The 27,318-nt window shown below is 64.8% G+C and overlaps 1 protein-coding gene across 2 annotated transcripts; it reads left to right on the forward strand.

Moving 5' to 3' along the window:
• Nucleotides 1–188: 188 nt before the first annotated feature.
• On the forward strand, nucleotides 189–26,611 carry LOC115642511 (tetratricopeptide repeat protein 39A-like). 2 transcript variants are annotated; one of them, XM_030546096.1, is made up of 18 exons: nucleotides 189–249; nucleotides 8,650–8,751; nucleotides 9,026–9,157; nucleotides 9,675–9,745; nucleotides 10,454–10,521; nucleotides 11,742–11,806; nucleotides 12,427–12,526; nucleotides 14,249–14,314; nucleotides 14,937–15,045; nucleotides 15,195–15,262; nucleotides 15,633–15,692; nucleotides 15,983–16,144; nucleotides 17,387–17,478; nucleotides 19,296–19,416; nucleotides 19,875–19,986; nucleotides 22,697–22,811; nucleotides 23,325–23,441; nucleotides 24,356–26,611. In XM_030546096.1, the coding sequence occupies exons 1-18, from the start codon at nucleotides 206–208 to the stop codon at nucleotides 24,471–24,473; spliced, it is 1,722 nt and encodes a 573-aa protein (XP_030401956.1). In that variant the 5' UTR covers nucleotides 189–205; the 3' UTR covers nucleotides 24,474–26,611. The 2 variants fall into 2 exon arrangements, with proteins under 2 accessions (XP_030401956.1, XP_030401957.1); XM_030546097.1 differs by lacking the exon at nucleotides 189–249 and adding an exon at nucleotides 3,008–3,053.
• Nucleotides 26,612–27,318: the final 707 nt, after the last annotated feature.

The following is a 27,318-nucleotide window of genomic DNA, read 5'->3' on the forward strand; positions in this document are numbered from 1 at the left end:
GGCGGGAGGTGCTTGGAGACAGTTACCGTGAGGCTAAACCCAGCCGGAACGAGGCCTGGAGCTGTGGGACAGGCTAATGCAGGGTTTTCTCTAGCGTCGTTCACCCCTCAAAGCCTCTTACAGCAGTGGGGCTGGATGGCTTCGCTGGCTGCTGGAACGCAGCTGCCTCGGGGTGGGGTGCTGGGAGCCCTCGCCCAGTGCTGAAATGCAGCCACCTCTGGGTTGGGCCTGGGGGCTGAGTCATTTCAGGTGAGCCAAGCTGAGGGCCCTGGCTAAGCTATGCTGGATGAGCCCAAGCCCAGGCTCCACCAGAGGGGCCTGCTCAGCAGGGGCCGGGCTTGCAGCTACCCGGCAGGCCCAGAAAGCAGGTTTGGCCACATTTGTGCAAAGCAGCTGGGATCAGAGCAAGGCCCCACTAGGGCAGCTGGGTCCCTCTGCGGCCTGCAGGAGCTGCTGGGCTCCAGGACCGGGCCGCTCGCTGTGCGGGGGCGCTGGAGATTTCCAGCAGTTCGGGTCTACAATGTATTAGTTACACCCCAGCAAAAATCAGGGCCCCCCCATTGTACCAGATGCCCCCATCCCGACCAGGATCAGGGCCCCATTGTGCTGGGCGCTGCCCAGACCCTGACCAGGATTGGCCCCCATGGGTCAGGTGCTGCCCAGACCCCAACTGGGATCAGGGCCACATGGGCTGGACGCTGCCCAGACGCTGAGCTGGGCCGGGCACTGCACTGATACGCACTGAGAAGGGGCCGTGCCCCATAAACCTCACAGTCTCAATAGACAAAGGAGGGAAGGGGAAACTGAGGCACAGAGCTGGGGCTGGACTGGCCTGGGGTCATGCAGGGAGTCTATGGAGGAGCTGGGACTCAAAGCGAGATCTCCAGACTCCCAGCCCAGGGCCCAGCAGCAAGGCTCCCGCCCAGCCTCAGGCCTGGCCCCTGCCCCAGCCCCAGCCCCAGCCCCCCACCCATAACTGGCCCCATTCACACAAACTGACACCAAAGCGCTAGGCTGGAAGCATCTGTGCCCCCAACAAGGCGCAGATTGGTGTAAAGGCCGATGGGCTCTGCCCCTGCCCAGAACTCAAGCTGGGGGATGACAGGTGAGTCCCTGACACGTGGGGCTGGGCACCCGGCCAGGTGAGTCCTGGTACCCAGGCCCAGATCCCAGGCGGGGGGGGCCTGTCCAGGTGAGTCCCCAGTACCCAGGGCCGGATCCCTGCCGGGGGGGGCACCCAGCCAGGTGAGTACCGGTACCTGGGGCCGGATCCCTGCCCTGGGGGGCCCAGCCAGGTGAGTCCCGGTACCCAGGGCCCAGATCCCTGCCCACAGGTCCTGTCCAGGGGAGTCCCCAGTACCCTGGGCCAGATCCACATCCAGAGGGGCCCAATCAGGTGAGTACTGGTACCCGGGGCTGGATCCCCACCTGGGGCGGGCCCAGCCAGGTGAGTCCTGGTACCCGGGGCCGGATCCCCGCCTGGGGGGGCCCGGCCAGGTGAGCCCCTGGTACCCAGGGCTGAATCCCCGCTCAGGAGGGGGGTCCGGCCAGGTGAGTCCCACTACCCGGGGCCGGATCCTCGCCCAGAGGGTCCTGGCCAGGTGAGTCCCGGTACCCGGGGCTAGATCCCTGCATGGGGGGGGCCAGGCCAGGTGAGTCCCGGTACCTGGGGCCGGATCCCTGTGGAGGGGGCCTGGCCAGGTGAGTCCCGGTATCTGGGGCCCAGATCCCTGCCCACGGGTCCTGTCCAGGTGAGTCCCCAGTATTGGGCCAGATCCCTGCCCAGGGGGGCCCAACCAGGTGAGTCCCGGGACCTGGGGCCAGATCCCCGTGGGGGGGGCCGGCCAGGTGAGTCCCGCTACCCGGGGCCGGATCCCTACAGAGGGGGCCCGGCCAGGTGAGTCCCTGGTACCCGGGGCCGGATCCCCACCTGGGGGGGGCGCCGGCCAGGTGAGTCCCGCTACCCGGGGCCGGATCCCTACAGAGGGGGCCTGGCCAGGTGAGGCCCTGGTACCCGGGGCCGGATACCCGCCCGGGGGGGGCCGGCCAGGTGAGTCCTGGTACCCAGAGCCGGATCCCTGCAGAGGGAGGGGCCAGCCAGGTGAGTCCTGGTACCCGGGGCCGGATCCCTGCCCGCGGGGGGGCCCGGCCAGGGGAGTCCCGGTACCTGGGGCCGGATCCCCGCCCGGGGGGGGCCGGCCAGGTGAGTCCCGGTACCTGGGGCCGGATACCCGCCCGGGGGGGGCCGGCCAGGTGAGTCCCGGTACCCGGAGCCGGATCCCTGCAGAGGGAGGGGCCAGCCAGGTGAGTCCCGGTACCCGGGGCCGGATCCCCGCCCGGGGGGGCCCGGCCAGGTGAGTCCCTGGTACCCGGGGCCGGATCCCCGCCCGGGGGGGCCCGGCCAGGTGAGTCCCGGTACCCGGGGCCGGATCCCCGCCCGGGGGGGCCCGGCCAGGTGAGTCCCTGGTACCCGGGGCCGGATCCCCGCTCGGGGGGGCCCGGCCAGGTGAGTCCCTGGTATCCGGGGCCGGATCCCCGCCCGGGGGGGGCCAGCCAGGTGAGTCCCGGTACCCGGGGCCGGATCCCTACAGAGGGGGCCCGGCCAGGTGAGTCCCTGGTACCCGGGGCCGGATCCCCGCTCGGGGGGGCCCGGCCAGGTGAGTCCCTGGTATCCGGGGCCGGATCCCCGCCCGGGGGGGGCCAGCCAGGTGAGTCCCGGTACCCGGGGCCGGATCCCCGCCCGCGGGGGGGCCCGGCCAGGTGAGTCCCTGGTATCCGGGGCCGGATCCCCGCCCGGGGGGGGCCAGCCAGGTGAGTCCCGGTACCCGGGGCCGGATCCCCGCCCGCGGGGGGGCCCGGCCAGGTGAGTCCCGGTACCTGGGGCTGGATCCCCGGCCGGGGGGGCCCGGCCAGGTGAGTCCCGGCACCTGCAGGGCGGAGCCGCCTCCTTCCCCGCCCCCGCCGGTCCCGGCCGCACATTCCTCCAGAGCCACTTCCTGCTCCCGGACCGGACCGGACCGGACCGTCATGGCCCTGGCGGCCGCTGCGGGCAGGTGAGAGACCCGAGCGGGGGAGCCCCCGAGCCGGGACTGGGGGGCAGCGGCGGGTCCCTCTGCCCGGGGCTGCCCCCCCCCGAGCTGCTCCCCCGGGTCTTTCTGCTGTGCCCCCCCCGTGTCTGCTCCCCGGGGGAGGGGGTCCAGGTCACCTGGGTGCACCCAGCCTCCTTCCCTCACTGGGTCAGTCCGGGGGGGATCTGCCTTCCCACCCCCGGCCAGCCAGGATCTGGGGGGTCCCTGCTGCGTGACAGGTGCTGGGCCGAGTTTGGGCGGGGGGGGCTCCCGTAGACCAGAAGAGGGTGGATTCAGAGCTACAGGAGGGAGGTTGGGTTTGGGGGGGAGCACAGCGGATGGGGGGGGACCATGCTGCTGTGGGGTGGAGGGTGTTGGGGGAGGGGAGCAGGCTGATGTGGGGGGTATTGGGGGGAAGGTTTAGAGGGGGGCTGGGGCCCTCCCCCTGGACCGTCAGGACGAGCCCAGTTGGGCCCCTGGCCGCAGGTGCCTCGGCCCCTCCTCCCCCAGGGCACTGCGAGAATATGCAGGTTTCCCGGGGTGCAGCCGTGCGTTTTGGGGGGCCCAGAGGAGGGGAATGCAGGGTGGAGGGGGGCAAAGCCCAGCAGCCCCGTGTCTGCCAGGAGCAGAGCGTGGCACCAGGCCTGTGACCAGGGTTGTGCTCCAGATGGTGGGCGAACCCGGATCCTGTCGGGGGGGCCCGCGAGGCCGGGTGCCAGCTGAGCCCAGTACCCAGCCCAGCCTGGCCCCCGCAGGCCAGAGCCTTCCTCTGCCCTGCGTGGAAGTGCTGGTGGGGGTGGGGGCCCTGCCCTGTTTGGAGAAGGTGGGGTGGATGCGCTGGCAGGGCCCTGCTAAGCCTGTGTTTGCTCAGCACTCCCGGGCACGGGTTCAGCTTAGCACCGCCGGCTGTGGCCTTCAGCAAACAGAGCACCGAGGTGGCCACGGGGAGAGGGGCAGCAGGGCCCCGAGGCCTTGGCCTCGGCCCAGGGGGGCAGTGAGGACTGGCAGCTGGGGGAGGGGGAAGTCAGTCCATGTTAACGGGGGCTGGGGGATCAGTGCTGGGCCTAGGGAGAGAAAAGTGCTGAGAAACCCTAGCTCTGCCGGTGCCCCTCACTCCCGACCTGCAGCCCCCTGCTAGCCCAGCCCTGGGCTCCCCCCTATCCCTGCCGGTGCCCCTCGCTTCTGACCCACAGCCCCCTCCTAGCCCAGCCCTGGGCTCCCCCTAGCTCTGCCGGTGCCCCTCACTCCCGACCTGCAGCTCCTGTTATCCCAGCCCTGGGCTCCCCCCAGCTCTGCTGGTGCCCCTCACTCCCGACCTGCAGCTCCTGTTATCCCAGCCCTGGGCTCCCCCCTCAGCTCTGCCGGTGCCCCTCACTCCCGACCTGCAGCCCCCTGCTAGCCCAGCCCTTGGTTTCCCCCGTATCCCTGCCGGTGCCCCTCACTTCTGACCCACAGCCCCCTCCTAGCCCAGCCCTGGGCTCCCCCCAGCTCTGCCGGTGCCCCTCACTCCCGACACGCAGTTCCAGCCCTGAACAGGGCTGCCTGGGGTTGGGGGCAAATGAGGCAGTTTGCCCCAGGGCCCTGCGAGCCCTGGCCGAGAATCCCTTCCCTGGCTAGAAGCACCTTTTTAATTTTTATTCACCCGGTGGCGGTCTGGGTCTTTGGTGGCACTGAAGGACCCACCACCGAAGTGCTGCCGAAGACTCAGAGCGCCGCCTGGTGAGTACAAGGGCCGCAGCAGGTGGTGCCTTTTTTTTTTTTATGTCCACTCCCCCGCTTTGCCCCTGGGCTCCCCCCCCAGCCCTGCCAGTGCCCCTCACTCCCGACCCGCAGCCCCTGCTGGCCCAGCCCTGGGCTCCCCCCAGCTCTGCTGGTGCCCCTCACTCCCGACCCGCAGCCCCTGCTAGCCCAGCCCTGGGCTCCCCCCCAGTTCTGCCGGTGCCCCTCACTCCCAACCCGCAGCCCCTGCTAGCCCAGCCCTGGGCTCCCCTCCAGCTCTGCCGGTGCCCCTCACTCCCAACCTGCAGCCCCTGCTAGCCCAGCCCTGGGCTTCCCCAGCTCTGCCGGTGCCCCTCACTCCCGACCCGCAGCCCCTGCTCCACCCAGCTCTGCTGGTGCCCCTCACTCCCGACCCGCAGCCCCTGCTCCACCCAGCTCTGCTGGTGCCCCTCACTCCCGACCCGCAGCCCCTGCTAGCCCAGTCCCTGGGCTCCCCCCCAGCCCTGCTGGTGCCCCTCACTCCCGACCCGCAGCCCCTGCTAGCCCAGTCCCTGGGCTCCCCCCCAGTTCTGCCGGTGCCCCTCACTCCCGACCCGCAGCCCCTGCTAGCCCAGTCCCTGGGCTCCCCCCCAGTTCTGCCAGTGCCCCTCACTCCCAACCCGCAGCCCCTGCTAGCCCAGTCCCTGGGCTTCCCCCCCACTGCCGGTGCCCCTCACTCCCGACCCGCAGCCCCTGCTGGCCCAGCCCTGGGCTCCCCTCCAGCTCTGCCAGTGCCCCTCACTCCCGACCCGCAGCCCCTGCTAGCCCAGCCCTGGGCTCCCCCATCTTTGCAACTCACCAGCCCCTTAACTGCATCTATGCTACATACACTCTCTTCCTGCAACAGACCCTGCGGCCCTTGCTAATAAATCAATGTCTGTTCTCTGTTTGGGAAAAAAGCCAAAACACGTCCTTGATGATGATGAAATAATATCTAGTCCAACAATAACTCAACCGGATGTTAAACAATAGCTGCAAAAGTTAGACAGTTTCAAATCACCAGGGCAGGTCACTTGCGTCCTAGAGTTTGAAAAGAGTTGGCCAAGGAGTTAAGCCTCATAACAGTTGTTAGGCTATAGATATTCAGGCCTGTCTGCAAAGGCCTAGACTTTAAGAATTTCGGTGTATTCTTATCACTTAGCGAGTTACAGAGGTATAAAAGAAAGAATCAAAAATCACGGTCTGTCTGTGTAATGGCCTTCTCTTACTGTGACAGTCTGAGGCCTGGTTCTTCAGCTAAGCAGCAGAGGCAGCCATAAGCCGGGAAATGTCTGGTCACATCCTCACATTCCAAACTAGTCACATTGAAATAAGGCAACCGGGGGCTGTTAGGACGGTGATTCGATCTGTCACCTCCAGAGAAAGGGAAGAGCCTAAAACATGTAAAAGGAAATCTAGTTTGACAGTTTTCTGTCTGGCAAGAACTCACTTATCAATAGACACAGCTGGAAAACTCTTATGTCTGTGTAGATGTAGCTGTGAAATCCTCACTTCTGTATTGTTTTGTATGTTTGTTTGCAGGGTCTCTGTCTGGTTCTGTGATTTTCTGTCGCTGTACAATTAAGTTTGCTGGGTGTAAACTAATGAAGGTGGTGGGATGGCATTGGTTAGCTAATCATGTCACAATACGTTAGGATTGGTTAGGTAAATTTTAGTAGAACGATTGGTTAAGGTGTAGCTGAGAATATTACTGTATAAATTAGGGGCAAACAGGAAGTAAATTGGGATTGGAAAATAAGGAAAAAGGAACTTGGATTGAAGCTGCTGGAAGTCCACCCCAATAGACATCGGGTCGTTTGCACCTTCAGACTTCGGGGACTGCTGCTCTGTTCATGCGAGAAGGGGCAGGGAAGTGAGAGGGGGGAGGAATAAACCCCCTAACAACAGTGGGGACGTTCCCAAGGAGTGGAAGGAAGCTAGTGTTGTGCCAGGCTTTAAAAAGGGTAAACGGGATGACCTGGGTTTCTAGAGTCCTGTCAGCTGCCTGACAGCCCAGGAAGGACACTGGTGAGACGGGATTCTATTAATAAAGGATTAAAGGCGGGTAATGTAACGAATGCCGACCAATAGGGGTTAATGAAAATGGATCCTGTTGAAGTAATGGGACATTTTTGAATGAGATGACCAATGTGGTTGATAGAGGCGAGAGGCTGGTATCATGTACGTGGATTTCCGTGACTTGGTACCGCATGACGCTCCAATTGCAAAAACTAGAACGGTCCCAATTCAGCGTGGTCCAGGGGAAGTGGATTATAAAGCAGGTAACTGAGAGGGATCGACATGTAACTGCAAATGGAGGATCGCCGTGGGCGGGCGTGTTTCTAATGGGGTCCCGCAGGGACCTGGTCTTGGCCCTACGATATCTGACATTTTTATCGGCGGCCTGGGAGAAAACGTCAGAGTTTGCGGGCGACACAAAGAACGGGAGAGGGATAAATCATGAAGAGGGCAGGTCGCTGATACAGAGCGACCGGGATCGCTCGGCAAACAAGCTGCATTTTAATTCGGCCAGTGTAAACATCTAGGAATGAAGAATGGGTCCTGCTTACCGGCTGGGGGGCTCGTCCTGGGGAGCCGTGACTCTGACAAAGATTTTGGGGCCTGGCGGAGAATCGGCTGCACTCGAGCTCGCAGTATGATGCCGGGGCCAAAAGGGCCGATGCGAACCAGGGACACTGACACGGGAATCTGGAGTAGGAGCAGAGAGGTGATTTTACCTGTGTCTGGCCCTGGAATCACAAGGCCACTATATAAATCCATGGTACGGCCACACCCCCAATGGTGCCTGCGGTTCTGGTCGCCCCAGCCCCAAAGGGGGGTATTAGAACTGGAAAAGGTTCAGAAAAGGGCAACAAAAATGATCGGGGGGTGGAACAGCTTCCGTACGAGGAGAGATTGATACGACTGGGACTGTTCCGCTTGGAAAAGAGACGACTAAGGGGGGAAATGAGAGAGGTCTATAAAATCATGAGGGGTGTAGAGAACGTGAATAAAGACGTGTTATTTACTCCTTCTAACACAAGAACTAGGAGTCACCCAATGGAATGAACAGGCAGCAGGTTTAAAAGAAACACAAGGAAGTATTTCTTCACACAATGCACAGGCAACCTGTGGAACTCCTCGCCAGAGGATGCTCTGAAGGCCAAGACCATAACAGGGATCAAAAAAGAACTGGATAAATTCACGGATATTAGCCAGGCTGGGCAGGGATGGCGTCCCAGCCTCTGTTTGCCAGAAGCTGGGAAAGGCCGACAGGGGCTGGGTCACTTGATGATTCCCTGTTCTGTTCACACCCCCGAAGCACCTGGCACGGCCACTGTCAGCAGACAGAACGCTGGGCTGGATGGACCATTGCTCTGACCCAGTCTGGCCGCTCTTGTGACTTGTGTCCACGGTTCAGGAAGGACGTTGGTCAATCAGGGCGGGGTCAGAGAGAAGCCGCGCAGAGGAAAACCTGCCGTAGAGCCAGAGTCCCGGAGCTCCATCTGTTTTGTGTGCCGAAGGGAAGACGAGGGGCGACTTGCCCCCAGCCGCGGGGAGCCAGCACGTAACAGCGGCTCTGCCGTCTCGCACAGCAGGCGCAGGAGATGGCAGCTGGGCAGGAGCGAAGCTGCAGAGTTTAACCAGGAGGGTGGTTAACCCCTGGACCCATCGCCCCAGGGCCGTGGTGGATTCTCCAGCGCAGGGGATTTTCACACCGGGACGGGAGGTTTTCCTAGATCGGTGCCATTTCCAGCCGGCAGGAACTCGGGGGGTCAGACTAGGGCCCTTCGGTTGGACTCTCTGACTCTCTAACCAGCCCCTCTTTGCTCCCCGCCCACAGCCCCCCGCCTGGCCTGGCGGCCGCCCTGGACGAGTGCATGGAAGCCATGAACTCCTTCCTCTGCAACCACTTCGACGAGAGTCTGGAGAAGCTGCAGCCCAGGTGAGTGGAGGAGCTGCCTGTGGTCCCTGGCCCCGATCCTCCGCGGTGGGGCGAGGGCTCCCGGCATCTGCAGGGTGTGTGTCAGGGGAGCTCGCCCTTGCCTGAGGGTGGGGGTCCTTCAATCCTCCCCACCCCCAGTGCTGCATCCCAATGGGCATCAGGGGCCTCCCCCCAACCCTGGGCCGTGGAGCGTGAGCTACGGCACGGTAGGGCTCCTTAGGGAGGAGGGGGTCTGGGGGTCTCTCTCCTGTCACCGGCCCCCTGCTCCCGGCAGGACCAAGGAGAGCATGTACCACGCCCTGGTCTACGCCACCATCCTGGAGATGCAGGCCATGATGACCTTCGAGCACGAGGACATTGTGCAGGCCGGGCAGACCATGAAGGAGGCGCAGGAGATTTGTCAGAGGTGGGTGTGGGGGGCACACGGGAGGTGGGGGTGGGGGATGGGACTTTGGCATTGGGGTGGGGGTAGCAGGGACTGGGGAAGGCCCGGGGAGGGTGGGAAGGTGATGGGCCCAGGAGCTGGTCAGCCGCACAGGGGCTGGTGGTTGGATGGGGCGTGGGGAGGAGGCTGGCCTGGCAATGGGACCCCCAGGATGGGGTGCGGGGGGGCACCATTCTGCACCAGTCCCACTGCTGGCTGGAACGGACCCACCCATCATGTGTCATAGACCCACTGCCCAGTAGAGGGGGAATTTCCCAGGGCTCGGGGGCCTAACCCCACAGGGACCTGGGGCCTGGGAGGCCGTGGGGCAAAGATGGGGGAGCCCCTCCAGTTACAGCCCCCTCGCTGTAGAAAATCCCACCCCCCTCCCCGGCAGTTACTGACCTTGTGGGTCGGGCAGGGATGGGGAGGCCTGTAGGGAGAGATGGGGTGGGGGAATGTAGCTACCCCACCCCAGCCACCTTCCTCCCACCCCCAGGTTTCGGAGGAAATCCAGCATGACCGGCTCCCTCTCCAGCCTGGTCAGCAAGGCGGATTCATTCACCGAGGGTAAGAGATGCAGGGCATGGCCACAGGGCGTCGGGGGTGAGAGCAGTGGGTCGGGAGCCAGGACTCCTGGGTTCTATCCCTTTCTCTGGGGAGGGGAGTGGGGTCTAGTGATCGGAGCAAGGGGTTGGGAGCCAGGACTCCTGGGTTCTATCCCTTTCTCTGGGGAGGGGAGTGGGGTCTAGTGATCGGAGCAGGGGTCGGGAGCCAGGACTCCTGGGTTCTATCCCTGGCTCTGGGGAGGGGAGTGGGGTATAGTGGTCAGAGCAGGGGCTGGGAGCCAGGGCTCCTGGGTTCTATCCCTGGCTCTGGGGATGAGAGTGAGGTCTAGTGGTCAGAGCAGGGGGCTGGGAGCCAGTACTCCTGGGTTCTATTCCTGGCTCTGGGGAGGGGAGTGAGGTCTAGTGATCGGAGCAGGGGCTGGGAGCCAGGGCTCCTGGGTTCTATCCCTGGCTCTGGGGATGAGAATGAGGTCTAGTGGTCAGAGCAGGGGCTGGGAGCCAGGACTCCTGGGTTCTATTCCTGGCTCTGGGGAGGGGAGTGAGGTCTAGTGATCGGAGCAGGGGGCTGGGAGCCAGGGCTCCTGGGTTCTATCCCCAGTTGAGGGAGAGGTGGTTCGACTCTGGGGAGGGGGCTGCGGTGTCGCTGGAGGGGGGCAGGGCTTGGGGATGAGCAGGCCCTGCCCCCAGTCCCTGTCACTCTCCCTCACAGTGGAGCTGCACGCTGAGGTCTGCTACGCGGAGTGTCTTCTGCAGCGGGCGGCCCTGACCTTCCTGCAGGTACCGGATCCCCCCCACGGGGCCAGGACACCTGGGTCCCCAGCTAAATCCCAGGTGCTGCAGGGAGCGGGTGGGGGCTCCGCAGGGGGGGCTCCTCCTTCACGGTCAGTGCTGGCCCCAGGGTGCCACTCGGGGGCGCTGCAGGTCAGGCCCCAGGGCTCTTCCAAGGATTTGCCTTTGTTTCCTGTCTCAACGTTAGACCAAGTTGCTACGTGGCTCCCTGGGCCCCACCCTAGATGTGGCTGCAGCTCAGCGCTGGGCGAGGCATCCCTGTATAAACAGCCCCCCTGCCCCTCCCCAGAGGTGGCTGCAGCTCAGCACTGGGCGAGGGGTCCCTGTATAAACAGCCCCCCTGCCCCTCCCCGGAGGTGGCTGCAGCTCAGCACCGGGCGAGGGGTCCCTGTATAAACAGCCCCCAGGCCCCACCCCAGAGGTGGCTGCAGCTCAGCGCCGGGCGAGGGGTCCCTGTATAAACAGCCCCCCTGCCCCACCCCAGAGGTGGCTGCAGCTCAGCGCCGGGCGAGGGGTCCCTGTATAAACAGCCCCCCTGCCCCACCCCAGAGGGGGCTGCAGCTCAGCGCCGGGCGAGGGGTCCCTGTATAAACAGCCCCCAGGCCCCACCCCAGAGGTGGCTGCAGCTCAGCGCCGGGCGAGGGGTCCCTGTATAAACAGCCCCCCTGCCCCACCCCAGATGGGGCTGCAGCTCAGCGCCGGGCGAGGGGTCCCTGTATAAACAGCCCCCAGGCCCCACCCCAGAGGTGGCTGCAGCTCAGCGCCGGGCGAGGGGTCCCTGTATAAACAGCCCCCAGGCCCCACCCCAGAGGGGGCTGCAGCTCAGCGCCGGGCGAGGGGTCCCTGTATAAACAGCCCCCAGGCCCCACCCCAGAGGTGGCTGCAGCTCAGCGCCGGGCGAGGGGTCCCTGTATAAACAGCCCCCCTGCCCCACCCCAGAGGTGGCTGTAGCTCAGCGCCGGGCGAGGGGTCCCTGTATAAACAGCCCCCAGGTCCCACCCCAGAGGTGGCTGCAGCTCAGCGCCGGGCGAGGGGTCCCTGTATAAACAGCCCCCCTGCCCCACCCCAGAGGTGGCTGTAGCTCAGCGCCGGGCGAGGGGTCCCTGTATAAACAGCCCCCAGGCCCCACCCCAGAGGTGGCTGCAGCTCAGCGCTGGGCCAGGGGTCCTTTCCCTGGGGGTCTGTTCACTTCCCCCTTCTCCCTGCAGGACGAGAACATGGTGAATTTCCTCAAAGGGGGGATCAAGGTGCGGAGCAGCTACCTGATCTACAGGTGGGTGATGTCACGGGGTGGGACTAGGGGAGGGGCCGTGTTCAGGCTGCTCCTCGGGGCCAGCTGAGGAGGGGGGGGTCCTGGACGGGGCCTTCAGCCTCAGAAGGGCTCTTGTATTGTGAAGGTGGGAAATGTGAGGGTTTTCCTGGGGCACTCAGTGTGGTGCACTGCTGAGCACCAGGACTCCTGGGTTCTCTGCTCAGGGAGGGGAGTGGGGGCTAGTGGTTAGAGCAGGGGGCTGAGCACAAGGACTCCTGGGTTCTCTGCTCAGGGAGGGGAGTGAGGGCTAGTGGTTAGAGCAGGGGGGCTGGGCACCAGGACTCCTGGGTTCTCTCCCCGGCTCAGGGAGGGGAGTGGGGGCTAGTGGTTAGAGCAGGGGGCTGGGAGCCAGGACTCCTGGGTTCTCTCCCCGGCTCAGGGAGGGGATTGGGGGCTAGCGGTTAGAGCAGGGGGCTGGGAGCCAGGACTCCTGGGTTCTCTCCCTGGCTCGGGGAGGGGAGTGGGGGCTAGTGGTTAGAGCAGGGGGCTGGGAGCCAAGACTCCTGGGTTCTCTCCCCGGCTCAGGGAGGGGAGTGGGGGCTAGTGGTTAGCTCTCTCTGACTCTCCTGTTTCTTTTCCAGGGAACTGAGCAGTTTCATCCAGTCCAGTCACTGCACAGCCGGTGCTGCTCACGTACACTTAGAGGGAGGGGTGGCGCTGGGCATTGGTGCCTTTAATCTGGTGAGTTAATGTTGAAGGGGGGTGGGGAACTGGGCATGGGACCTTCCCCCTCTAGGGGGCGCCGGCTCCAAACCGGCCCCAGGGCAGGGGGCTGACGGGAACGGGACACGGGGCCTTTCCCCTCTAGGGGGCGCCGGCTCCACTCCGGCCTCAGGGCGGGGGTCTGACGGGAATGGGACACGGGGCCTTTCCCCTCCAGGGGGCGCCGGCTCCACTCCGGCCCCAGGGCGGGGGGCTGATGGGAATGGGACATGGGGCCTTTCCCCCTAGGGGGCGCCGGCTCCGCTCCGGCCCCAGGGCGGGGGGCTGACGGGAACGGGACATGGGGCCTTTCCCCTCTAGGGGGCGCCGGCTCCACTCCGGCCCCAGGGCGGGGAGCTGACGGGAACGGGACATGGGGCCTTTCCCCTTCTAGGGGGCGCCGACTCTGCTCCAGTCCCAGGGCAGGGGGCTGATGGGAATGGGACATGGGGCCTTTCCCCCTAGGGGGCGCCGGCTCCGCTCCGGCCCCAGGGCGGGGGGGCTGACGGGAACGGGACATGGGGCCTTTCCCCTCTAGGGGGCGCCGGCTCCGCTCCGGCCCCAGGGTGAGGGGCTGACAGAAACGGGACAAGGGGCCTTTCCCCTCTAGGGGGCGCCGGATCCACTCCGGGCCCAGGCCGGGGGGCTGATGGGAATGGGACATGGGGCCTTTCCCCTCTAGGGGGCGCCGGCTCCGCTCCGGCCCCAGGGCGGGGAGCTGACGGGAACGGGACAAGGGGCCTTTCCCCTCTAGGGGGCGCCGGCTCCACTCCGGCCCCAGGGCGGGGGGCTGACGAGAACGGGACATGGGGCCTTTCCCCTCTAGGGGGCGCCGGCTCCGCTCCGGCCCCAGGGCGGGGGGCTGACGGGAACGGGACACGGGGCCTTTCCCCTCTAGGGGGCGCCGGCTCCGCTCCGGCCCCAAGGCGGGGGGCTGACGGGAACGGGACATGGGGCCTTTCCCCTCTAGGGGGCGCCGGCTCCGCTCCGGCCCCAAGGCGGGGGGCTGATGGGAACGGGACATGGGGCCTTTCCCCTCTAGGGGGCGCCGGCTCCGCTCCGGCCCCAGGGCGGGGGGCTGACGGGAACGGGACACGGGGCCTTTCCCCTCAAGGGGGCGCTGGCTCCGCTCTGGCCCCAGGGCGGGGGGCTGACGGGAACGGGACACGGGGCCTTTCCCCTCAAGGGGGCGCTGGCTCCGCTCCGGCCCCAGGGCGGGGGGCTGACGGGAACGGGACAAGGGGCCTTTCCCCTCTAGGGGGCGCCGGCTCTGCTCCGGCCCCAGGGTGAGGGGCTGACGGAAACGGGACAAGGGGCCTTTTCTCTCTAGGGGGCGCCGGCTCCGCTCCGGCCCCAGGGCGGGGGGCTGACGGGAATGGGACATGGGGCCTTTCCCCTCTAGGGGCGCCGGCTCCGCTCCGGCCCCAGGGTGAGGGGCTGACGGAAATGGGACAAGGGGCCTTTTCCCTCTAGGGGCGCCGGCTCCGCTCTGGCCCCAGGGCGGGGGGCTGACGGAAATGGGACAAGGGGCCTTTTCTCTCTAGGGGGCGCCGGCTCTGCTCCGGGCCCAGGGCGGGGGGCTGACGGGAACGGGACATGGGGCCTTTCCCCCCTAGGGGGCGCCGGCTCCGCTCCGGCCCCAGGGCGGGGGGCTGACGGGAACAGGACACGGGGCCTTTCATTCCTCTCTTCCCTCCCCAGACGCTCTCTCTCTTCCCTCCGCGGATCCTGAAGCTGCTGGAATTTGCGGGGTTTTCAGGGGACAAGGTAAGCCCCTAACTGGGGCTCCCGTCATCCCTTGAGGGAGGGGCTGCCCCGCTCAGTCTGCAGGTCCCCGCGATGGGGGTTCCCCTGGTCACTGCTGAGAAGGGAGGTTCTGTGGGGGGTCCCGCCAGGGGAGAGGGCCTGGGGGGCCAGCTGCGGTGTGTCTGGGGGGCCGGAATTGGGGTATGGGGCTTCCCTCCATTCCCACCCCCATTGCAGCCAGAGCCCCACAGCCAGGATGTGCAGTGCCCCTCAGCCAGAGAGAGACATGGAGCCGTGGGCTAAGCCCCACACCCTCTGCTCTCGGGGTGGTGTTGGGGGGGCACGAGTGAGCATCTGCCCCTCCTCCCAGCTCTTGGGGCCATGATTGGGGGTGGCCGTGAGTATCGCTTCCCCGTGCTCTCGGGGTGGTGTTTGGGGGGTGTGTGAGTGAGTATCTGTGCCTCCCCCAGCTCTTTCTGGCCTGGTGGGCTGCAGCTGCCCCCAGAGGGTGCCTGGCCCTGCTGTTGTGTGTGGCTGTGGCAGTGGCAGGCTGCGCTGCCCCAGAGGTGGCCGCATCAGGTGGCGCGTTGGGACTGTGTAAGGGCGATGGCGCCTAATCCCCCTGCTGTGTCTCTCTGCCCAGGATTACGGGCTGCAGCAGCTGCACGAGGGAGCGACCACCCTGAACCTGCGGGCCCTGCTCTGCACCATGCTACTCCTCTGCTACTACACCTTCCTCACCTTCATCCTGGGTAGGCCTGTGGCCCGCTGGGGCAGGCGGGGGACGGGGCCTTTCCCCTGGGGGGCGCCAGCTCGGATCCAGGCCCCCAGGCCCATCCGGGAGGGCAGACCCTGGGGCGGTGGCTTCGCCCCAGGCTGACCCCTCCTTGCCCCCTCACAGGGATCGGGGAGGACGATTTCACGGAAGCTGAGAGCCTGCTGAGACCCTACCTGCTTCGCTATCCCAAGGTATGGAGCCGGGCGGCGGGGCCCTTCCCCCTGCGGGGTGGGAGGGCCGGGGGGGGTCTGTCCTCACTGGGGAGAACGAGGGCTGCCCCAGGTGCCCACACTCTGGCCTCCTGATGGGTTTTGCTGCCCCGGCTAAAACTAGGGAGTGGAAAGAACTGCCCCCCCACCCCATCCCACCCCAACTGGTGCCCCTCACTCCCGATTCTCAGCCCCCCGTGTTGCGATTGTTGTATGGAGGCATGTGGGATGCCCCATCACTGGGCTGAGCCCCCCACAACTCGCTTCCTGAGTGATCCTGGCATCCCCCATGGTTGTCCCTCCCTGGGGACCCTGTACCCCAGCCATCGGCTCCCTCCTCTCCCCTCTGCAGAGCGCCATCTTCCTCTTCTTCGCCGGCAGGATAGAGGAGATCAAAGGGAACATCAGCGAGGTAAGAGACCCCTCGCCTGGGGGACCCCCTCAGAGAGCCAGGCTCTGGGACGGGAGGTGCTCCTGAGCCAGCCGGTCCCCTGCCCCGGGGCCGGATGGGAGCCAGTGCCCCCTAGAGGGGATATGCCCCATGTCCCATTCCCCACCCCCTGAGCCACCCGGTCCCCTGCCCTGGGGCCCGATGGGAGCTGGCGCCCCCTAGAGGGGAAAGGCCCCAGGCCCATCCAAGCCAGCGCCCCCTAGAGGGGAAAGGCCCCAGGCCCATTGCTGACACTCTCGGCCTCGGCACAGGCCATCGACAGGTTCGAGGCCGGCTGCTCGGCCCAGCAGGCCTGGAAGCAGTTCCACCACATGTGCTACTGGGAGCTGATGTGGTGCTACGCCTACAAGGGCATGTGGAAAATGGCCTATTTCTACGCCGACCTGCTGAGCAAGGAGAACCGCTGGTCCAAGGTGAGGGGTTGGGGACTACAGGGCTTATTGGGGAGGGTCTGTCAGTGCTCCGCACAACGCCCGCTAATGCCACCCTGGGGCATAGGGGCCAGCACTGACTGTGGGGGAAGAGCGCCCCCTGCTGAGCCCCTGCTCCCTGCAGCACAGCGCCCCCTAGTGCCACCCTGGGGCATAGGGGCCAGCACTGACTGTGGGGGAAGAGCGCCCCCTGCTGAGCCCCTGCTCCCTGCAGCACAGCGCCCCCTAGTGCCACCCTGGGGCCAGCACTGATTGTGGGGGAGAGCGCCCCCTGCTGAGCCCCTGCTCCCTGCAGCACAGCGCCCCCTAGTGCCACCCTGGGGCCAGCACTGATTGTGGGGGAGAGCGCCCCCTTCTGGGCCCCTGCTCCCTGCAGCACAGCGCCCCTAGTGCCACCCTGGGGCCAGCACTGATTGTGGGGGAGAGCGCCCCCTGCTGGGCCCCTGCTCCCTGCAGCACAGCGCCCCCTGGGGCCAGCACTGATTGTGGGGGAGAGTGCCCCCTGCTGGGCCCCTGCTCCCTGCAGCACAGCGCCCCCTAGTGCCACCCTGGGGCCAGCACTGATTGTGGGGGAGAGCGCCCCCTGCTGAGCCCCTGCTCCCTTCAGCACAGTGCCCCCTAGCGCCACCCTGGGGCCAGCACTGACTGTGGGGGAGAGCGCCCCCTGCTGAGCCCCTGCTCCCTGCAGCACAGCGCCCTCTAGTGCCACCCTGGGGCCAGCACTGATTGTGGGGGAGAGCGCCCCCTTCTGGGCCCCTGCTCCCTGCAGCACAGCGCCCCCTAGTGCCACCCTGGGGCCAGCACTGACTGTGGGGGAGAGCGCCCCCTAGTGTCACCCTGGGGCACAGGGGCCAGCACTGACTGTGGGGGAGAGCGCCCCCTGCTGAGCCCCTGCTCCCTGCAGCACAGCGCCCCCTAGTGCCACCCTGGGGCCAGCACTGACTGTGGGGCAGAGCGCCCCCTAGTGTCACCCTGGGACACAGGGGCCAGCACTGACTGTGGGGCAGAGCGCCCCCTGCTCAGTCCCCGCCCCAATCTGGCTCGCGGCAGCAGTGGGAGGTTTTCTATAGGGTCTCCCATACGTTTCCAGAGTTGGACATCTAACAAGGCCGGATGGCCTGGCTGTCTGCTCTGTGGCTGCTAGTTCTGGGCCTGTCCCCGTCCCGTTGGGGGTCTGAGCCCCCCACCCCCGGACTGATGTGTCAGGTCGGTGTCTCTTGGCAGGCCATGTACGTGTATATGAAAGCTGCCTTCCTCAGCATGCTGCCCCCCGAGGAGCCCCGGCCCTTCGGGGAGAGCGAGGTGGAGCTCTTCAGGTAGGGGCTGTGGGCGGTGCTGGTACGGGGGGAGGGCTTGGTGCCAAATGTGGGGGTGGGGCAGGAGGGATACCTGGAGATCTGGGTTCAGGCCTTTTTGGGGGTGGGTGGGCTGCGGGTTGGGAGTGAGGGGCACCAGCAGGGCTAGGTGGGGAGCAGAGGCTGTGGGTCAGGAGCAAGGGGTATTGGCAGAGCTGGGAGGGGAACCCAGGGCTGGGCTAGCAGGGGCTGCGGGTCGAGAGTGAGGGGCACCGGCAGAGTGGGGGGGAGCCCAGGGCTGGGCTAGCAGGGGCTGCGGGTTGGGAGTGAGGGGCACCGGCAGAGTGGGGGGAGCCCAGGGCTGGGCTAGCAGGGGCTGCGGGTCGGGAGTGAGGGGCACTGGCAGAGCTGGGGGGAGCCCAGGGCTGGGAGAACAGGGGCTGTGGGTCGAGAGTGAGGGGCACCGGCAGAGTGGGGGGGAGCCCAGGGCTGGGCTAGCAGGGGCTGCGGGTTGGGAGTGAGGGGCACCGGCAGGGCTGCAGGGGAGCCCAGGGCTGGGCTAGCAGGGGCTGCGGGTCGGGAGTGAGGGGCACCGGCAGGGCTGCAGGGGAGCCCAGGGCTGGGCTAGCAGGGGGCTGCGGGTCGGGAGTGAGGGGCACCGGCAGAGTGGGGGGAGCCCAGGGCTGGGCTAGCAGGGGCTGCGGGTTGGGAGTGAGGGGCACTGGCAGAGCTGGAGGGAGCCCAGGGCTGGGAGAACAGGGGCTGTGGGTCGAGAGTGAGGGGCACCGGCAGAGTGGGGGGGAGCCCAGGGCTGGGCTAGCAGGGGCTGCGGGTTGGGAGTGAGGGGCACCGGCAGAGTGGGGGGGAGCCCAGGGCTGGGCTAGCAGGGGCTGCGGGTCGGGAGTGAGGGGCACTGGCAGGGCTGGGTGTGTCCCAACCCCCAGTCACTTGCTGACTAACACTGACCCCGAATGGGAAGCTGCGTGTCCCTCTTTCTGCTCCTCAGCCTAACGCACTGCACTGGAAATTCCCTTTCTACCTGCCTGCTTGGCTCTGTTCCGCATCCAGCCCTGGGGATTGGCTGGCTTGGGGCCCCCCAAATCTTACCACTTCCTTTCTCCTCCTATCCCAGGTGCAAAGTGTGTAGGGGAGTGGCAGGGGCTACCTACAGAGAAAAGACAGACAGGGGGGTAGGACAGGACTCCTGGGTTCTGTCCCCACTTGGGGAGGGGAGTGGGGGCTAGTGGTCAGAGCAGGGGGGCTGAGAGCCAGGACTCCTGGGTTCTCTCCCAGCTCTGGGAGGGGAGTGGGGTCTAGTGATTAGAATGGGGTGGGGGGGCTTGGAGCCAGGACTCCTGGGTTCTATCCCCGCTCTGGGAGGGTTCATGTTCCATGGAGCTAAATTCTGCAGTTTCAGCTGGAAATGCGGTGCTGGCTTCAGGCAGATCTAAAGGCCGGGGGTCATGTTAAATTAAATTAGATCATTCACAGCGTGAGAGCTGGATCTGCCCAGGTCGTCTGTGTCGATACCAGCTGGGCCTGGTTTTTGCTCTCGTCATAGTTTGAGCTGCCGCACATTTGTATTGCCGATGCCTATGTGCAAGCATTAGGTTCCAGAGTTAACAGGCTGGGAGCTGAACCAGGCCCTCTCTGAGCCATTGTTTCAGGCTGCCTGCAGGCTCAGGCACATGTCGCTGGGCTGTTTTTTGGCAAATGGGTCGGCTAGAACTGGGATCTTTGCTTTCGATGCCTGTGGAGATTCTGGAACCCAATTCTGGACCCCCAGTGCAGCTCCCCATCCTGCAGATCTCAGCCCAGCTGTCTCTCTTCCCCCTCAGGCAGGTGTCATCTTTTAAGCAGAAGATCGCGGGCAAGTCTCCCCCCACGGAGAAGTTTGCCATCCGGAAAGCCCGACGTTATAAGGGCAGCCGCCCGGTCCCTTTGCCGGTGCCAGCCCTGGTGAGGGGGAAGGGAGTGTGGGGGAGGGAGCTCGAGGGGGGAAGTTGTGCTGGATGCTGCTTGGAAAAGCCGTGACTCAACTGATGCCATGACTGGCAAATGGGAGGGGCTGGGAGTTGGGACTCCTGGATTCTCTCTCTGGCTCGGTGAGGGGAGTGGGGTCTGGTGGTTAGAGCCAGGGGGCTGGGAGTCAGGAACGCTGGGTCTCATTTCCCATCTTTGCCACATGACCTTGGATGGGTTGTTTCCCTCTCTGTGCCTCAGTTTCCCCACTTCCCACTGGCTCTGAGTGCAAGCAGCTAGAACCTGCTCAGGGTGAGGGGAGGCTGGGGACACTAGGAGGGAATCTAGGGCAGGTTAGTTACTGTCCAGCGGGGGACGTGGGGGACTGTCCTGGGGGTCCAGATCCTCTCTGCAGGGTGAGCAGCCCTGACACCCCTCCCCTGACCCCTCCCCAGGAGATGATGTACATGTGGAACGGCTTCACCGTGCTAGGCAAGCAGCGGGAGCTGCTGGAGGGGACGCTAGAGACGCTGACGCGGGCCGAGAAGAAGCTGCAGGAGTCGCCAGGTAATAGGATGTGAGGCCTTTCCCCTCTAGGGGGCGCCAGCTCCCATCCGGCCCCAGGGTGGGGGACTGGCTGGCTGGGGGTGGGAATGGGGCACTGGGCCTTTCTCCTCTAGGGGGCGCCAGCTCCTATCCGGCCCCAGGGTGGGGGACTGGCTGGCTGGGGGTGGGAATGGGGCACTGGGCCTTTCCCCTCTAGGGGGCGCCAGCTCCCGTCCGGCCCCAGGGTGGGGGACTGGCTGGCTGGGGGTGGGAATGGGGCACTGGGCCTTTCCCCTCTAGGGGGCGCCAGCTCCCATCCGGGCCCAGGGTGTGGGACTGGCTGGCTGGGGGTGGGAATGGGGCACTGGGCCTTTCCCCTCTAGGGGGCGCCAGCTCCCGTCCGGCCCCAGGGTGGGGGACTGGCTGGCTGGGGGTGGGAATGGGGCACTGGGTCTTTCCCCTCTAGGGGGCGCCAGCTCCCATCCGGCCCAAGGGTGGGGGACTGGCTGGCTGGGGGTGGGAATGGGGCACCAGGCCTTTCCCCTCTAGGGGGCGCCAGCTCCCATCCGGCCCCAGAGTGGGGGACTGGCTGGCTGGGGGTGGGAATGGGGCACCAGGCCTTTCCCCTCTAGGGGGCGCCAGCTCCCGTCCGGCCCCAGGGTGGGGGACTGGCTGGCTGGGGGTGGGAATGGGACACTGGGTCTTTCCCCTCTAGGGGGCGCCAGCTCCCGTCCGGCCCCAGGGTGGGGGACTGGCTGGCTGGGGGTGGGAATGGGGGCACGGGGCCTTTCCCCTCTAGGGGGCGCCAGCTCCCATCCGGCCCCAGGGTGGGGGACTGGCTGGCTGGGGGTGGGAATGGGACATGGGGTCTTTCCCCTCTAGGGGGCGCCAGCTCCCATCCGGCCCCAGGGTGGGGGACTGGCTGGCTGGGGGTGGGAATGGGACATGGGGTCTTTTCCCTCTAGGGGGCGCCAGCTCCTATCCGTCCCCAGGGTGGACGACTGGCTGGCTGGGGGTGGGAATGGGGCACTGGGCCTTTCACCTCTAGGGGGCGCCAGCTCCCATCCGGCCCCAGAGTGGGGGACTGGCTGGCTGGGGGTGGGAATGGGGCACGGGGTCTTTCCCCTCTAGGGGGCGCCAGCTCCCATCCGACCCCAGAGTGGGGGACTGGCTGGCTGGGGGTGGGAATGGGGGCACAGGGTCTTTTCCCTCTAGGGGGTGCCAGCTCCCATCCGGCCCAAGGGTGGGGGACTGGCTGGCTGGGGGTGGGAATGGGGGCACGAGGCTTTTCTCCTCTAGGGGGCGCCAGCTCCCGTCCAGCCCCAGGGTGGGGGACTGGCTGGCTGGGGGTGGGAATGGGGGCACAGGGTCTTTCCCCTCTAGGGGGCGCCAGCTCCCATCCGGCCCCAGGGTGGGGGACTGGCTGGCTGGGGGTGGGAACGGGGCACGGGGCTTTTCCCCTCTAGGGAGCTCCAGCTCCCATCCGGCCCCAGGGTGGGGGACTGGCTGGCTGGGGGTGGGAATGGGACATGGGGTCTTTCCCCTCTAGGGGGCACCAGCTCCCGTCTGGCCCCAGAGTGGGAGACTGGCTGGCTGGGGGTGGGAATGGGGGCACAGGGTCTTTCCCCTCTAGGGGGCGCCAGTTCCCGTCCGGCTCCAGGGTGGGGGACTGGCTGGCTGGGGGTGGGAATGGGGGCACGGGGCCTTTCCCCTCTAGGGGGCGCCAGCTCCCGTCTGGCCCCAGAGTGGGGGACTGGCTGGCTGGGGGTGGGAATGGGGCACAGGGTCTTTCCCCTCTAGGGGGCGCCAGCTCCCGTCTGGCCCCAGAGTGGGAGACTGGCTGGCTGGGGGTGGGAATGGGATCACAGGGTCTTTCCCCTCTAGGGGCGCCAGTTCCCGTCCGGCCCCAGAGTGGGGGACTGGCTGGCTGGGGGTGGGAATGGGGCACTGGGCCTTTCACCTCTAGGGGGCGCCAGCTCCCATCCGGCCCCAGAGTGGGGGACTGGCTGGCTGGGGGTGGGAATGGGGCACGGGGTCTTTCCCCTCTAGGGGGCGCCAGCTCCCATCCGACCCCAGAGTGGGGGACTGGCTGGCTGGGGGTGGGAATGGGGGCACAGGGTCTTTTCCCTCTAGGGGGTGCCAGCTCCCATCCGGCCCAAGGGTGGGGGACTGGCTGGCTGGGGGTGGGAATGGGGGCACGAGGCTTTTCTCCTCTAGGGGGCGCCAGCTCCCGTCCAGCCCCAGGGTGGGGGACTGGCTGGCTGGGGGTGGGAATGGGGGCACAGGGTCTTTCCCCTCTAGGGGGCGCCAGCTCCCATCCGGCCCCAGGGTGGGGGACTGGCTGGCTGGGGGTGGGAATGGGGGCACAGGGTCTTTCCCCTCTAGGGGGCGCCAGCTCCCATCCGGCCCCAGGGTGGGGGACTGGCTGGCTGGGGGTAGGAATGGGGGGACGGGGTCTTTCCCCTCTAGGGGGCGCCAGCTCCCGTCCGGCCCCAGGGTGGGAACAAAGAACACGCATGTGGCTGCATCGTGTTCACTGGGTCTCAGCCGCAGTGGAGAGACTGGACCCCCCATCTCTGCCCAGAGCCAGTGGGGGTAGAAGGCACAGCTGTGGAGGGCTGCGCATGGGGCTGGGGGCTCTGTGTGGGGTGTGGAGGGCTGGGGGAGGTGACACACCGGGGTGGGGCCTCTCCCTGCCACAGCTCCCCTAACGCCCCAACTCCGCCCACAGCCAGCGAGTACCAGACGGACGACCGCTGCCTCCTGCTGCTGCTGAAGGGGCTTTGCATGAAGCACCTGCAGAGCCCGGCCGAGGCGGAGGCCTGCTTCAGCGCCGTGCAGGCCAGGTGAGCGCCCCCTGCTGGGGGACTCGGCCTGGCGCCCACCCCCCGGGGGCTCAGAACGGGGGAGGGGCGGGGGGACTCTGGCTCCTGACTCCTGCAGACGTGATGGAGGGAGGGTCCTGCTGGCTCTGCTCCCCCCCCCCCGTTTGCTGTTCTCGGGGTTACCCACTGATGGGCTTTCACATGGGATAACGCCCCTGCCAGCACATGGGCACTGCCCGGCAAGGAACTGCATTCTGGGGGTCACAAGAGGGGGGTTCCCCCTCAGGGAACAGGGGGTCCTGGGTCTGTGGGGGGGGCATTCTTCCCTCTAGGAATCAGGGGGGTCCTGGGTCTGTGGGGGGGTCGTTCCCCTCCTAGGGGCCTGGGGGTGTCTGGAGGGCGCTGTGCTCTTGCAGGTCTGTCTGGGGTGCTGGGTCCCCAGGGTGCTGCCCCCAGGGTGCTGCCTGGGGCAGTTCTTGGTCCGGGAACCCCCCCCCCCATGAATTACCATCTGTCCGTCCTGCCCATTGGCAGTGAGAAGCGACTCCGCTACGATCACTACCTGGTGCCCAACGCGCTGCTGGAGCTCAGCCTGCTGCACCTGGCACAGGGCCGGAGCGAGGAGGCCGTCCCGCTGCTGCGCCGAGCCAGGTGGGGCCCGGCTACACTACGGGGAGGGTGTTGCAACAGTGTCAGGCCCATGGTGGGAACGTTGCCAGAAGCCCCAGCGGGTGTATCCCAGAATGCACTGGGGTGCTAAGGTGCACTTGGGGGGCCAGAGGGGCTGGGACTCTCTGCCCCTTTTGCCCCCACCCAGGCAGTGCCCTGCCCTGCCTGTGCTGGTGGGACCAGACAACACTTCGGGTTCCTCTGCCCCCATCCCCCACCTGGCTACTCCCTTCTGGGGTCCGAATTTCCCATAATCGCGCATGAAGGGGTGGGGAACAATCTTGCTCCGCTCTGACCCCAGCTGGGTGGTTCTCTGGAGCCTCGATGGATCTCTGCAACTGACCCTGGCCTGGCCTGGCCTGGCCAGCAGCATCTAGCTCTGTGTGCGGGGGTCACTCCCCCCTCCATGGCAACGTGGGGGAGCTCTGTGTCTATGGGGGTCGCTCCCCCTCTAGGATCCTGGGGGGTCCTGGGTCTACGGAGGGGTCACTCCCCCCTCCAGGACCATGGGGGGGGTTCTGTGTCTATGGGGGTCGCTCCCCCTCTAGGGTTCCTGGATCTACAGGAGGGTTGCTCCCCACTCCAAGGCACTGGGGGAGGGGCTGCGGCTATGAATGGTTGGATGGAGGGATGGACGGCTGGCTGTGTGGCTGATTTGGGGGGGCAGGGCTCGGGGTGGGGCTGGGCCAGCCCCCACTCAGATGGATGGTTCTGGTTCACCGTGTCCCAGGACTGGCCAGCACACCGGGAAGCTGACTGCTGGCTCCACAATGGGGGTAGGTGGTGGGGGAGTCCGGTGCGTATGATGAAGAGACTCTGGCCCCGGCAGGGTGGGGGCGGGCAGGGTGTATTTGTGGCTGTTTCCACCCAGTGATTAACACCCCCCCCCAATTTAGGAACAACTACAAGAACTATTCCATGGAGTCCAGGACGCTCTTTCGGATCCACGCGGTTCTGTCCCGGCTCAAAGCTGACCAGGAGGAGAACGGCATGGAAGGACCCAGCTCCTCCTAAAGAACCGCCCCCCCAGATGCGAAGGGGGGGGCGTGGGACTCTGGGGGGGTGGCATTACCTGTCCCCCCCCAGCCCCACTGAAGGGAACCTGCACTTTCAATGAAGCCAAAATGACTTAACCCTTCCTGCGCCGCTGTGGTCCCCAGAGCAACGGCTTTGTCACCAAAGGCAGAGCCTGGAGGGAGTGCCTCTCCTTTGGGCGTGTGCCCACAGCACCAGGGGGTACCACTGTGATAAATAAGGGGGAGGGCAGAGCTGGATCCTGCGGGAGAGAGCTGGCCCTTTAAAGCTGAACCCAATACCCTTAAAGGGCCAGTTTACCCTGCGATGCCCACCCACATCCTAGGATAAAGGCTAACCATGCCCCTCTCCCCCCATGCACACTTTAATTAAACTGATTTGTGACTAGTCCCTTGGGGAGAAGTGCCAGTTGCTGTACGGAGCATGGTAAGTTCTGTGCCGTGTGTTTCCTCGCTGGTTTCCCTGGTCCAGCGGCAACCTCCGTATCCACAAATCTCTTGGTCCTCCAGGGTTCCCCCTCGCCCCCCCGGATCTGGTCCCCCTGGACCAGCTGGCTCTATGCCCTCGGGGCTGATCCCTTCTGCATTCGTGTTTCCCATTATCCAGTAGGAATTGGAGACACCGGGGGGAAAGATCCTTCCAGCTCCGCTCTGACCCAGTGCCTTGCCAAGAGCTGGATGGGGTATCTCTTGCCATCATCGCCGATGGGGCGTTGAGTGACGGTTTGCCACGGAGATCATATTTGGGGACGATCCTGGGGACCCAGGCGCTGTCGCTGCCTCCAGCACTGGCCGGACATTGTTTTAAAATGCATCTGTGGCCTTGTTTTTATATTTCTGCCTCTTCTCTTTTGGTCCAGTAATTCAGGTCTCCCGTGAAGGCCGTGGGCACAGGAGTCTTGTAGTTAACAGGGCCGAATCCTACGGCCGGTTCTTAGTGTGTTTTTGATAAAGTGGGAAGCCTCTGATCCACGTCCTCATGTATTTGTACCTGCAGGAAGGAGGGTAACGTCCGCGCTTGACAAATGGGGAAACAGGCAACGTGGCCTGAAACTTTGAACCAAAGACGCCAAATGGGGAAACTGGGACTCGAATGCAGCTCTCTTGGGGCCAGGTGCTTTTAGGTAGAAAATCACCTGTCACTATTTAGCTCAGTCCACACCGGTTACACTTTAATCTGAGCTAGCGAAATTAGCGCGAGAGGCTCCGGCTTAAGCCGAGTTTCTTTGGGGGCCGTTGAAGGGCTTGTCTAAACACAGAAGTTGAGCAACTTTCACCGACATCGGGTTAGTACAACCAGTGCAGCTTTGTGTGTGGATGCCCATGGGTTGGAATTGGGTTTATATTGGTCAGTCCCAGAGGCTGCAGAGCTGGAGGCCACGGGCTGACCCCTTTCAACGGGGGCCGCTCACTCAAATTTGGCCCGGCCAAACCCCTGTCAGCAGTGATGTCACGCCAGGCTGGGGACTGGGATAAGGTAAGGGATAGGGGAGGCAGCTGTGTTGCATGACTAGCTGCAAAAGTGCCACAGTTGCAGTCCAGCCAAAGTCAAAGTGCTGGGGCCTTGCGCACGCAGCAGGACAATGCAGAAGGATGTTTCCCTGCACGGCCTCTGTGCGTGCACATTACACAAGAGAGCGGTGGGCTATGGGATGGACTAGAGAGGGATCCCACAATGAACAGCAGCTGCCCCACAAGCCATGTGGCTGCTGGAGGATGCTGGGATGCATACCCAGGATGCACTGGGCTGTTTGCCAAGAGAGCTCTGCTGGGTGGGTGCACAACGGGGTGAGGTTGAATGCGCTCGAGTGGGGAGGAGTCTGTCCAGGAGACTGCGCTGGTTTCATGACAGATCTGAAATGCACGTTGTTATCCCGGTGCAGTTTTCAGCGCAGATAGAGCCTTAGTGAAACAGATGCAGACTTTGTGTGTAATCGGGCCTGAGTTTTTTAGGGACAGATTTAAGCTAAACCAAAATAAGTGTCCACAGGGGCTTGCATGGGACTTACTTTACACGACCAATTGGTTAAGTTATGGATGTTTGGGCTCTGTATGGAGGAATCTTATTTTAAAATCGAATTGGGCTCTGGCAAGAGTTTAAATACGTTTTAATTCTGGAGGCGATGTTAAAAAAATAAAGATGTTTAATTTGTATTCCAGGGTGTTGGGTATTTTTTTCTCCCAGTGCAAAGATTTTTGGGGACACCCTTAAATATATAGAACTCTGTCCCCTGTTGGTTTTATTTGGCAGGGAGCTTTGCCCAAGGGCCTGATATTAGGGTGCTGAGTGTTTATCTCCACTGATTCAGCTGAATTCAGGCCCACAGGAAATGCCAGGTCAACACCACCTGCTGTGGTGGCAGGTGCAAGACACCTCCCAGTAGGAAATGATGGGATATCCAGCTCATGGGGCAATTTCTCCCTAACCCCAGCCAATAAGAGGGTCAACTTATGCCTTGAATCTATAACCCTAATTTTTTTATCCTGTCTAATGTAACTGCAGCTGTTCTTATCCTCTGCATAACTAGCACCTTTTTTTGCATACTGATAAAATCTTGGGCCCAATATCATGTGGCAGTGGGTTCCGTAGGCCAAAGGCATCTTATGTACAAATAAGTATTTCCTGGGGCGGGGGTTCGATGTGTTGAGCTGGGAGGCAGTGTTGCCTACTGGAAAGAGCACTGGACTGTGTCCTGAGAGAACTGGCTTCTACTCCCCAGCTTTGCCACTGGCCTCCTGGGTGATCTTAGGCAAGTCACATTCGCTGGTCTGTGCCTCAGTTTTCCCATTCTGTAAAATACGGCTAGTGCTACTGACCTCCTTTG

The sequence above is a fragment of the Gopherus evgoodei genome, unplaced genomic scaffold (genome assembly GCF_007399415.2).
Source record: "Gopherus evgoodei ecotype Sinaloan lineage unplaced genomic scaffold, rGopEvg1_v1.p scaffold_40_arrow_ctg1, whole genome shotgun sequence".
NCBI classification, from domain to species: domain Eukaryota; kingdom Metazoa; phylum Chordata; order Testudines; family Testudinidae; genus Gopherus; species Gopherus evgoodei.

Bases quoted from the DNA above. Each gene is read 5' to 3' on its own strand.
- LOC115642511 (XM_030546096.1), top strand. From the start codon at position 206: ATGCAGCCACCTCTGGGTTGGGCCTGGGGGCTGAGTCATTTCAG. The intron at 9,158-9,674 runs GTGGGTGTGGGG...TCCCACCCCCAG, and splicing joins GCGCAGGAGATTTGTCAGAG to GTTTCGGAGGAAATCCAGCA. The intron at 14,315-14,936 runs GTAAGCCCCTAA...CTCTCTGCCCAG, and splicing joins CGGGGTTTTCAGGGGACAAG to GATTACGGGCTGCAGCAGCT.